At 41.3% G+C, this 12,326-nt stretch overlaps 1 protein-coding gene across 1 annotated transcript in view; it reads right to left on the minus strand.

Annotated features, from left to right (window-relative positions):
• LOC142017542 (vitellogenin-2-like) overlaps nucleotides 1–12,090 on the minus strand; it is a 30,921-nt gene extending 18,831 nt beyond the window's left edge. Inside the window, exons 1-17 of the mRNA XM_075002507.1 lie at nucleotides 12,047–12,090; nucleotides 11,905–11,921; nucleotides 11,643–11,794; nucleotides 9,834–10,085; nucleotides 9,067–9,228; nucleotides 8,831–8,979; nucleotides 8,002–8,149; nucleotides 7,726–7,883; nucleotides 7,472–7,637; nucleotides 6,471–6,596; nucleotides 5,792–6,010; nucleotides 4,972–5,189; nucleotides 4,704–4,801; nucleotides 4,014–4,138; nucleotides 3,803–3,904; nucleotides 993–1,112; nucleotides 720–909 (exon numbers count right to left, since the gene is read on the minus strand). Coding sequence (XP_074858608.1) covers nucleotides 720–909; nucleotides 993–1,112; nucleotides 3,803–3,904; nucleotides 4,014–4,138; nucleotides 4,704–4,801; nucleotides 4,972–5,189; nucleotides 5,792–6,010; nucleotides 6,471–6,596; nucleotides 7,472–7,637; nucleotides 7,726–7,883; nucleotides 8,002–8,149; nucleotides 8,831–8,979; nucleotides 9,067–9,228; nucleotides 9,834–10,085; nucleotides 11,643–11,794; nucleotides 11,905–11,921; nucleotides 12,047–12,090 — 2,446 coding nt within the window. The remainder of the gene's footprint in view (nucleotides 1–719; nucleotides 910–992; nucleotides 1,113–3,802; nucleotides 3,905–4,013; nucleotides 4,139–4,703; nucleotides 4,802–4,971; nucleotides 5,190–5,791; nucleotides 6,011–6,470; nucleotides 6,597–7,471; nucleotides 7,638–7,725; nucleotides 7,884–8,001; nucleotides 8,150–8,830; nucleotides 8,980–9,066; nucleotides 9,229–9,833; nucleotides 10,086–11,642; nucleotides 11,795–11,904; nucleotides 11,922–12,046) is intronic.
• Nucleotides 12,091–12,326: the final 236 nt, after the last annotated feature.

The following is a 12,326-nucleotide window of genomic DNA, read 5'->3' on the forward strand; positions in this document are numbered from 1 at the left end:
AAGAAGCCCAATTGGATGTCTCAGTGAAGAAACTGGGCCAGTGGGCAGCAAATGGGATATTAGGGGATACAAGTTATTGCGAAATTTAATGATACGATACTGAACAATAAAATCAAAGGAGTAATAATGTTAGTCGGTAGCTTCACAAATAACAAGTAGGCCTGTAGCACCTTAGAGATTAAAAAAATTATGAGGTCATGAGCTTCCATGAGCAAGACTCACTTCTTCCAATGGTCTGCTCCAACTGTCTGTAGAGGTGGGTCTTACCCATGAAAGGTGTTACAGGAGTGGTTCTTATTTGTGAACACTAGTAAGTGCTTTCCTGTGAATCCAAGTGCACATTTTTATCCAGGTCTTCTTGAGAGAGATTCAAAATATCCACAGAAGGGCAGCAAAGATAGCAAATGATATCAGACTCACATATTGTGAGCAAAATCCCTTGTCCAAGTTTTGGATATTTCTGACTTGATTACTGCAACCCTTCTAATCCAAAATACTACAGCAAACATCATCTGCCTTAGTTTGCTGATGCAACTATATCCCAACCATCTTCAAATCCTTTCACCAGCTCTCCTTCCTTTTCTCCTGGCTTTCAAGGCCCTTCCTAAATGAGTCTCTGCTACCTTTCTGTTCTGATAGAATGAAACATTATCTCCTCCTAACCTTTCTCCCATCCCCAGCTTCCTCCAATGTAGCAAATCTTATGTTCTCAAGCTCACCGCGGGCTGTAGCATGTGCCAGAGCAGTAGAATATAAACTGTATTCCAATGGCAGACCCACAGTGGTAGGAACAATGTGCCGAAGTTCTGCTGCATATAATGGCACAAACCATCGTCCTGCAAGGCCATTTTGGATTTGATGGATTGCTTTCTTCAGGTAAGTGTTTCTATTTGATGGCCCAGTCAAAAACTAAAATGAAACAGAGATACAACATGTTAGATAAGGCGATAAAGTGGCTGAACATTTCAGTTAAAATCAGGGGATTTCTGTACCTTTATAGCCTGCTGAATGAAGTCCTTGTTGATGTTAACAAAGGCCAGCTCTTGGCCAAGTAGTTTGACGTAGGCTGATAATATTGAATTTTCTGAAGGCAGCTCCCTCCATCCCATCAGCTAGGAAACAACCAAACAAAAAGGCATTTATCACAGTATATCTGCAAATAAAAATTTCACGGGCAACAGAAACAGCTACTTTTTTCTTTGCCATTTGTGTGTCTTTGCTAATATTATAATGTTGCTTTTCAGGATTCCATGCAATTTGAACATCCAAAAGTGACTTCATACATCATGTCTTATATTCTGACAACATGACATATCATCCAAAACACAAGGTCAGCTCGAGGCTCTCCACACCACTTAGACCCAGTTTAAGACCACAGCATCAAATTGATCCTTCACTCGAGGACACCGAAGTCCTGAAAACAGACTGGTTGCAAGGGGAAGGAGAGAGACTGGATCCTGAGGAGGCCACACCTAGGTTGGATATCTAACGTGTGCTTCAGAGCCCAGCTCCATTAAAGCTCCCTACTCAGCCTAGAAAAGGGTGTTTGGGAAACCAAGCCAGAGCAGGAAGCTACTCCCAACATCCCAGAAGACTATAGGGAGTTGGCCAGAACCCTGGCCTTATAAACCAGGAGTTGTGAATTCAGTCCTTGTTTGGGCCTCAGATGTATTTCAGCTTTCCTGTATCTAGGGGCAGGTTAGATAAATATCTGTCAGGCATGGTGCTAGGTCCTGCTGTGAGTGCAGGGGACTGGACTTGATGACTCACTTTCAGTTCTTTAATTCTATTGTTCAACTCAGAATTCCCAACTTTTAAAAAATAATGTTCCAAATCTGCATCAAAACCAGATATTTTTATATTAACCATGGAAAGCAAACACCAATTTTATTTATTTGTTTATTTATTTATTGCTCAAACTCTTCAAATGTTTCCATTCCATTTTTCAAAAACCAAATGGAGCAGCCACCTGCCCTGACTTGTAGGGGCTCCTCACACTGTCATGATTCCTGGAGCGCCCCCATCTGCCTTTGACTCCCAGAGACAAGGGAGCAGGCTGAAGGTTGCCTAGAGTTGGGGATATCACAGGAAGACCCCCATCATCTGGAGAGTCCCAGGCCATGGACTGAGGAGCCTAGAAGCCCTCAGTGTCCTGTATCAAGGTGGAGCACTCAGGGCTCCCAGCTATGCAGCAGGGAGCCTGGAAGTCCTGGGATCCATCTCCAAGGCAGTCAGCATGGTAGGGATACCCTAGAACTGTGGACGCTAGAAGCCCAGACTTGCTAACAGCCCAACAGGTGAATTGACAAGGAACCAGGCAGGTTTCTGTCAGAACCCTGTCTGCATTTTGTCAGCTGTTCCTTGAAAATGGAAGATTTCTGTGTTATGCAGCACGGTTGTAGCCGTGTCAGTCCCAGGATGTTAGGGAAACAAGGTGGGTGAAGTAATAGTTTTTATGAGCTGGGCCAGAGTAGCTCTTCAGAGGCCTGGGGGCTAGCAGATTAGTAGACTATAAATGAGGGGTTCTGAGTGCAGGAGTGGGCTGCCGGGGAGTGAGCTGGGAGTGGGCACTGGTGCCTGAAGAGAAGGTAGGGTGTGGGAGCTGGCTGGGGTGGGAACGCGGGGTCTGAGAGGGAAGGAGGCTGTGGCTGGGGGCTGGAGGAGCGGGTGCAGAAGCGGCCTGGAGGTGGGTGGACCTGGAAGGGAAAGAGGGGAAGGTGGGAGCTGGGGATCAGGGACTTACCTACCACAGTTCCCGTTTGGTGGGAGGGTCAGGGGCAGGTGGCTCCATGCTGTCCCGCGCTAGCAGGCTTCACCCCCCACTGCTCCCACTGGTCACAGTTCCCAGCCAGTGGGAGTGGTGGGGGAAAGGCCTGCAGCCAGGCACAGGGACAGAGCGTTTCCCTGCTCTCGCAGTGATGCAGCTGCAGCCTGGAGGGGAGAACAGCAACACGGAGATAGGTGCCCCCCATCCCAGCGGGCAGACCCGGCCAGGAAAGCAGCATGCAGGGGCTTTAGAGGCTGCAGCCCAGGGTCCCAGGATAAAGGGAACCCCCTGAGCCCTGGGCTTGGGCTGCAGCCCCTAAATCCCCATTCACAGTCGAGCCCTCTTTCTGAAACCACCTTTTGTTGATGAGAGAGACGAGCTTTAGAAACACACCGAGTTCTTCTGTTTGACAGACCTGAAGAAGAGCTCCTTGTGGCTCACAAGTTTGTCTGTCTGCCCAGCATAAACTGACCCAGTAAAAGCTATTACCTCACCCGACGCACTTCTGTGAAATATTTAGGCTACGTCTACATTGCAGAGCTAATACAGGATATCTGAGGTATCCCAAAATAGCTACTCCTTGTCTTTGGCACGTGCCCATCATTTTGAAATGGTTTTCAAAATAACTGGCACACTACTTTGAAATCCCTGGACTCCTCATTGCATGAGGAATAAGGGACGCCTCAAACTAGTGCAGTATTTTGACATTTGGCACTGTTTAGACAGCACCAAATGCCAAAATAGCCTATTTCGAACTATACTCTAAATAAACTATGCAATTTGGGTGACTTATTTTGAGTTTAGGCTGCCATGTGGACTCATAATTCTTGCCCATGTCCACAGGAGAATCCTTCCCCTACTACCTCACTGTGAATCTCCATGGTGACTAGATGAAATACCTCAGGCCTGGGTGTCGGATGTTAATTTGCCTCTCAGTGCAGGGCTGAACTTGTGCTCAAAGTCTTACTAAACTGTCTGCCCCTGAGGATTTTCACCCACAATGCATCCCATAAAACGACAAGTGAAAATACCTACTGTTTTCCCAATCTCCTTTATCTTTCTGTATGTGGAATATTCTGCAAATGGTATGTTTTGTTTCCTTATAAAATCCATAAGACCTTCCGCAAGGATGCCAACCTAATTAAAAAAAATGTTCTGCATAAGACAGTGCACTGCCATACAATAAATGAATTACTTAAAAATAAACTTTAATGTGATTCGCTATTGGCTTAAATATAATATTTACCTCTAGCACACAAGCAGTTGCACCTGCATAGTTTACAATCAAATTGGAAATTAAAACTGATGGGAACATTGTTCTTGGACTATTAATAAGGAACATCCTTTCAAGTGCACCAAGTTGATATCCACCTAGAGCAGAAATATAAAAAAGAAAAGAAAAAAGAATGCTTTGTTGTTGTTCTAATGACCTATAAAGGTGTCAGTCTTTAGCTGATAATCCTTTTTCCCCCTTAAAATCTCACAAAGATTTGCAACATTTAGGTCCCAAGCTAGCAAACAAGTGTAAGCAACCACTTAAATCAATGATATTCAAGTGCATAAACGTTTGCAGGATTAGAGAGAAATTTTGTACAAACAGACGTAGTGAAACTATATGTTTGCAGTAAAAAGCATTTTTTCAAGAAAGTTACAGAGCTGGTAAAATAATTTGTAAAGACAAACACACTGTTAATAATTCTTCATAAAGAAGGAACAAACTAAACTTTTCAGAATTAGGACACAGAAAATATCTCATAGAACCAATTAAATACTCATTTTGTAACTCTTTAAAACCTCCCAGACATCCCAAAAGGAGACAAATTTTATGGACAGAATCCAAGTTAGAGTTCAGAAGGGCTTACATCAGTGCTCCAAATGACTGGCAAATGGTATTTCAATGATGACAATTCCCAATAAATTAAATATGTTTACTCACTGAAGTAATAGCCAAGAGGAATAACTTTACTGTAACGATAGCTCAGTCTGTCAAGTTTGGGGCTCAGTAGTTTAATGGCAATGTTGGAAGCAGCAGATCTTTTAAAAAATAGATAAAAATACACCAAATTAAGCTAAATTTTACCAGAGTAATTTCAGTCAGAGTGCATGTGTGGGCATGCGTGTGCATGTCTGGGTAGTCTTACTTACAACACGTGATAGAAACCATACTTCACATATAATGTAATTTTACTTCTCTCCCTACTTACACATTATAGAAGCGTGGGAACCTGAGTCTTGCAAAAGCCTTCAGATGCGAATATGTAAAACTGGCAACTTGCATATTGGTGTCTTTCAGTATCACATTGGCCATAGTTATTACCACAGGAAGCGCAGGACCAGTTTCAAATATGACAGCACAAGCTACCATTCGGAGTTCAGGAGAAAGCGAACGGTCAGCAAACATCTGGAGAAGAATGTCCTGCACCTGAGGAGGGAAAACATAATTTCACAAGTGTCTGATCATTTCTAAGATGTGTATTCTGCTGACCAGATGTAATTTGTGGCACTGAATCACACACCCACGCGGAGGAGAGAGTAGAATACCAGGTGTAATCATCTTTCCACTGTGTGAGCTGATATACAAACAGTAAAGAAAATTGTTGGGACATAATGAAAAGCTCTTGAGAAAATACGATGACTAATAGACAAATTTTTAACTCCCTTGGCTGTGTGAATTTGATCCCATGGGCTTGTTGTCATTCAGAGCACTTTAGGAAGGTGGTATTCCAGTAGCAGACAATGACAAAATGTGAGGCATATAAAGATGTTACCTAACACAGCATCACTGATTATGACAAGTGACTAAAGAAACACCATTCCTTCATTTGAAAACTTCACCTCCCAGCAATTCCAGTGCCCAGCACATCCAGACCCTGATATCCGTTTGGGCCTCTTGTGTGGTAATGCTAATAACAATTAACAATTGTTCTGAATTTACAAACACCCCATGTTGCTGAATTCACTTTCTCCATGGCATATATTCTCCATCTCTTTTTCTTTGGGTGAATGACCATTGATTCTGCTTACCTTTCTGGGGTCCTTCAAGCCTATTTGCCTCAAGGCCATCACAGCACTGATCTGAATATGGACTGGGAAATCAGAAGCACCAGATGAAAATACTGGCAAAAACTTCAGCATACGCTTGATACTGAGTGGATTTCCTGCATTGGCCATGGCTTTAAGAGACAAGACAATGTCATCTTCATTGCCTTTGCTGGCTGCTTCAGCTGCAAGCTCGTGGATGGGCTGTGAACAAAGCAGTTTAACACCTTCTTACAAAATTCACACATGAGCATATTCTTATCCTCACCCAGTGAAACCCCTATTACCATAATGCAACTAATGTGATAACAAACATTGAGTGACCTCCTCATAAGGAGTGTGACATATCAGGACAGGGGTGGGAAGTAATGAGCACTATATAACAAAAGCCCTGGATATTGGGGCAGTCCCTATGAAGTTAGGACATCTGGTGACACCACCTCCTCAGAATTTAATCAAACTGATCTCTGTGTTCAGGGGTGAAGAAGACTTCTTGGTTGGCATCACTTGGCACCTGGAGAGGCCTCTGGAATAAACATCAGTATAATCATTCTGTATATCCTGGATTGTGTTTTCTAGAATAAATACAATCAGGTCTCATTGCAGTTTTTTTCCCTTCTTATCTTTTTAAACAGTTAAAAGCAATCTGAAATAAAAAATCTACCTGAAGAGCTTCATTAGGGCAAGATGAAGACTGACTACAGTATCTGTTTATCATGGAAGCATATCCCAAGTAAGCAAGCTGACGAAGATAGGGAATTCTCTCAAGTCGGGAGCTGGTCAGTAGCTCCTGCAGAGGAAAAAGAGGCACCTCTTTAGATCAGGGTTCTGTTGTCTTTTCCTTTCAAATAAGGGCAATTATTTAAGGTTCGTTATTAAGGTTCGTTAAAGTTATTTAAGACTGAATAACTTTCACTTTCATAAAATTAAATCAAGCCAGTAAAATGTTTTACACAAGAGCCAGATCGACAGCTAAAATAAATCGACATACCTCCTTTAACTTAAATAGAGCTACGCTGATTTACATCTGCTGAAGATGGGGCCTCAGAAAGGCAGGATAGTACAAAGGATAAGGGCAGGAGCCAATCTACAAGAGTTTGTAGCTCTTTGTTCTATGAACGAATCATGCTTACAGAAGGAAGTCTGCTGTATAATAGATAGTTGAACTAACCATTGTAAAAAGTTTGATGTTTCTAGCTGGAGAACATGTCACCTACAATACTTTTACTTTATTCCAATGTGTAGGAATGTTACATAATACTCTGGATTGGAATGCTTAAAAGAGCTAATCAAATTATCTGACACACCCATCACCATTAATACTTTAGCAGTAACAGAACAAGATGAACTTAGGTTTGATGTCAGAAGAGAGAATGAATGGCCCAAAAAATCCTAAAATGAAGGTAACAAATACAGGGTAGGTGTGGGAGTTAATTTTTAATGCCTGCATAACAAACTGAAGCTATAGGACCCATTTCCCTTCTCACACAGGTAGCTGTCAATCGCAGTGATGGAGTTGTCAATGGCAGTGATGGAGTTACTCTGGTACAAAAAGAATATAAATGAGAGAAGAATCTCACCCCTGACGTCCTATGTAAACACTGATTATTATCAACTTCTATCATTGGGATGTGGCCAGGAAAGGATAATGCACATTATACTCACTGCAGCAACCGCGATGGTCTGGCTATCCGCTTTTGTTACCTGGAGGGCAACAGAAACAGCCACAAGTGTCTCAACATAGTTAAAGTCCTCACTGCGAATTCTCAGCTTAAGGAATGTCATAGAATCAATGGTGCCTGCCATAGTAATGCCACTCAACAGCCAAAGCCTGCAGTTGGGGTACAAAATCCGTTCATTTAGCTCCCTATCTCCTTGAACGAGAGAGGTCAGTTGTGAGTGACACTGCCCATCGTTACCTGTGATACGGTTTAGCAGAAAACTGCTTAAAGACAGACTCCAGAATATCAAGCCTTGCTGCCCGGCACAGCTGGATAAGCTCAAAGACTTTGTATGGCGCGTCCTCATGGAGCTCTCGCTGGTTTTCTTGGATTATTTGTTGCAGTATTTCTGGTATCTGATGACAGAAGACAGAGGGAATATAATAATTAGTTCCTTCTCCTTTGAGTTTGTATACTGGCCTTTTATTAGTCTGATAAAAGGCAAAACAGCTCAATAAAGTAAATGTTCTATACCCGTTGCTCAAGGTTTTTCATCTTGACTAACTGAAGTGGCATCAGGGTCACTCCTGGAAACTGATAACGTAGGCCTCCCCGGTTCTGCAGCTGAATTTCTGGAGGGCTTGCTTGCTCATTTTTCACTTCAGTCAAGAGAAGTTCTTGTCTGGAAGGCAATAAAGAGAAGCCAACGTATGTCGTTTGGAGGAATGACCTGCATCCCCCTGACTCCACTGCTGTCTGTACAGTGGCGAGATGGACAGCTCTTTATTTGCTGGAGGTTCTTCTTCTATCACAATAAGATGTTACAGGTTCTTGTAGTTACAGTCATTCCAATGGAACAAAACACTCTCAGAAGATAAAGGATATCTGCAGTGAAATAATTGTTGACGTGTAACTGTATTGTTAAGTGGAGCTGAACTGTTACTTTCCAAAGCAAGTGATACTGGGTTTGTGATAACATGCCATGTATAATGATTTTATTCCTATGACGTTAAATAATCCAGTGGAGTGACTCGTTTTCACTTTACCTCAAGGGATGTAGGTGTATAAAGCAGCACGTTCTCAGTGGGGAATTGTTGAATAGTTGTACTCCCGTGGATTTAGGCAGCAGAATTATTTTCTTTTTTTCTCATTTAATTACAAAACAAAGTTCAATTTTGATGCAGCAAAAATGTATTGTTAGTGCAAAATTCCCACCACTATTTTTGGTGGGTAGTAAGGAGTGGCATATGAATACCTGCAACTTTATCTGCTGCCATTTAAAGCAGCTCCCTTTTACTTCGCTTGGGCACAAGCTTGGCTGGATGCCTTTACATTTATTTTCACTTTAGCCTCTGATGCCTACCTTACGTCCGTCACAGCAACACCCGCAGGTTCATTTAAAAGGGAGATCTGAAAGACCTCCTGAGACGCAGCTTCTGTGAGCAAGGCACCAGCCTCTGCATATTTTAATTTGTAGGTGAATGCAGCTGTTCCTTTTACAATCTTTTCTCTCTAAAAGGGAAAGAAATTTAAAGTATGAATGGGACTAGACCATGGTTTTACTCAATGTTTTAAGTGGATCTGTTATCGTATGCATACCATTGGGCAAGAAGGACAAGGGCGGATGAAAGTCATTCCAATGTCCTTCATCACTTTATCCTGGCAGTTGTCGAGGTCTTTTGTTTTGGTGATAGAGACACGGCCATTCTTCCTGTCTTCCTGGATAACATACCTTGTAAGACAGACACCTCCAATCGCAGCCTGTAGAGAGTGATAGAAAATGATTGGGCTTTGTAGTTATATCAGCTCTGCATGAGAGGAAGAACTCTCCCCTGCACTGAGATTTAAGGTGAAAATGAAGAGTACTAAAACTATACAGAAACCATTTCTTAATTGAGTGTCAAAGCTTGTTCTCATTACTCACATGATAGCACCACTAAACTAAACAGGAATACTCCCCTAAAGACTGCAGGACAGGGACTCAATATAGGAAGCAATCAACTAATTAATAACCAATTCAATGAACACTGACAGATTACATAAAATAAACTAACGGAAGAAGATATATACAATAAAAATCTTAATGTCTGATCATTCCCTTCATTTATGTCTTCATAGTCTTCTATTTTACAGGGTGCACATACAGAGAATGTAATAGGCAATCTGCCAGGAGCGATCACCTTCCTTTATAAATGTGTATTTTCTTGTGTTCAAATGAAAGTGTTTTAATATGTTTGTGCTTATTAAGTGAAACTTTAAAATAAATACAAGTAATCTCTAAGCAAGAATTTAAATGAACTGACAAGAATCTAATCAGTGATCCTTGGGCTCACACAGAAAGCTAGCTTGAAAATGAAGAAACAAACCTCTTGCAAGTCATAAACGTTCTGTGACTTTTTGATGGTTATCTGCAGCAGGTTCAGAATTCCTCTTATGATGTTAACAAATGTGTCTGAGCAATCGCCTGAGGCATAAATAATTCCAATCCGCCCACTGCTGAATTCAAACCTAACAGGTTTGGTGAGACATGGAACCATCTGCTGGGTGAGTTTGGAAGCATGAATGAATGGATCTTTGGGCCAGATCCCATTGTATTCCTCCAGCTGCGGGGATCGTATCTAAGGAAAAAAATGCATACTCATCTCCGTCCTGTGCGCGAAAATATTTTTTAAGTATGTACAATATACAGAAAGTAACTAGGGCAGGAGTCTGCAACCTGCAGCTCCTTAAGGACTTTTTTTTGGTTCCCAAAGCTATAATTGCAAAGTTTAAAAAAAAAGAAAACAAAACAACAAAAAAACAACCCCGCCTGTTTATTCAATAAACAGTGAACGCCAAAAAGCCCAAAAATGAACAACTCATGTCTAAATAGCAAATGATACGTGATCTCAAAATGTTGGATAACTTTCCCTAGCGTCCTCTAAGAGAGATAGAAGGTTCAGGAGTGAAAGTCAGGAAGACAGTGGGACAAGCACACACATAAAGTGTGAGGAAATAGAATATGTAAAAAGTTTGTGACCATCCTACAGTAAGCGTATCTCACATTACAAATCATTGCGTGCACGCTGTTCTTAAAATAGAGGTTACAAAATGTACGGTGTGATGTTATTTCTTAAGGGTCATCTTTGTATTCACGTGCATTGTGGCTCCTGAATTACTGAGTTTTTTACTGACTTGGAAAAAAATGGTTCTTCTTGCTATTTTGGTTGCTGACCCCTCACCTAGGGGAAGAATTAATATTGCTGAACATGGTTTATTCTGAGTGTAGACTGCAGAGGCTGTCTTTTGTGTTGTTTTTAGAATACTAAACACAACAGGATCCTCACCCATGATAACTAGGGGCTTTTGGGCACTACTTTAGTACAAATAATAAATAAGTATACTATATAGTGATATATACAGGTAACTTAATTCTTCCCTCTCTCTTATACTAGTGTAAGACCAGCATAACTTTCCCCCACTCAGTATACTATATATCAAGGTAAAAAGCCAAAAAACATTTCCTCTTAATAATATTTTCTCTTGAGTTGAATAGAAAAGCCAACACAGATTTTCAGTTTTAGATAATAAGTAATTCTGCTTTATAAAGTCAAGAGAAGAATTTTAGGGCCCTATTTTGTCAGCCCTTATTTAGGCAATGCTCCCATTGAATCAATAGGGGCTTCAGCTTTATGTGAGTATTAGATCAGTAAGAGAGCTGACTAACATAAAAGGGAAGTTGGATAGAATTCTTATTATTATATATAAATTAAGAGCTTGTCTCTCCTCCTAAAGACTTTCAGTGGAATTTGGAATGCGTCACAATTGCCAAATCAAAGCTTTAAATGAGAGCAAGACTGGCCCCCTGATGCGGCAGGCCAAGATTCTCAGAAATAACTTGTGATTCTTAGTGCTTCAATGGTTGGATGTTGTCACCTAACCTCTAAACGTCAGATCTCGTTAAGGAGTTTCATGCTGAACTCTCCAAAACAGAGACACCCCAAATCACTACTCGCTTCTGAAAACTGGAGCCAGAACTCACATTTCCCATTCTATAAAAACCTTCAAAGCTCTTTTCTCCATTGCTATTTTGTGATGGCTGCCTACAATTGGCAGTAGCTCAAGTGCCGCTTGAACCTGACTTGCTATTCAGCATTGGGTTTGTCTGATCCCCTTTGAAAATAGTGCAGTCTAACCTTGAGTAGGTGATCCTTCTGAGACAATGCACTGATTTGTACTTTACAGGACAGTTTCAGCCCAGCTCTTGCTAAACCTGGCTCTGGTAAGCCATTCAGGGTAACACCCTCATAGTTGTACAGGTAAGTCTTGCCGACAGCAAAAACAGGCTCTGCAAAAAATGAGACAAATATTCACATTTAGTAACAATTGTACATTCTGATTCATGGTCATTATGCCAGAGACACTGAATGAATTGTAAGAAATATACAGTAGACTTACCAGGGTCATACTTCTCACTTTCTGTAGGAAAACAAAAAATAAATGGACTTATGAATAATGGCAAACAAATAAACTTTGAATTTAATTTTGGACGCTATCATAAAAAATCTAGCAACGACTGTCAGAGAAGGGCTATATAAACTTACCCACAAAGGCAAACACAAGGGCTAATATGATTCCCCTCATGATGAAGGTGAATGAAGACCTGCTGGGACATCAGGAGGTTTTTATAGACAAAATATCACTAGCACATGGCCACCCCTAGGCTGTAGTTTGCTGATTTTTCAATTTGTTATCAGTCTATGCAAACACTTTTCTTTTTGCAACCCTATTGACTTTTGAATGGGAGGAATCCTGGACAGCCTGTGCCAGGTTTCATGAAATCATCTTATTTAAATCTTTGTCAGGCTGCTTAAGGGTAG

The sequence above is a fragment of the Carettochelys insculpta genome, chromosome 9 (genome assembly GCF_033958435.1).
Source record: "Carettochelys insculpta isolate YL-2023 chromosome 9, ASM3395843v1, whole genome shotgun sequence".
NCBI lineage: Eukaryota > Metazoa > Chordata > Testudines > Carettochelyidae > Carettochelys > Carettochelys insculpta.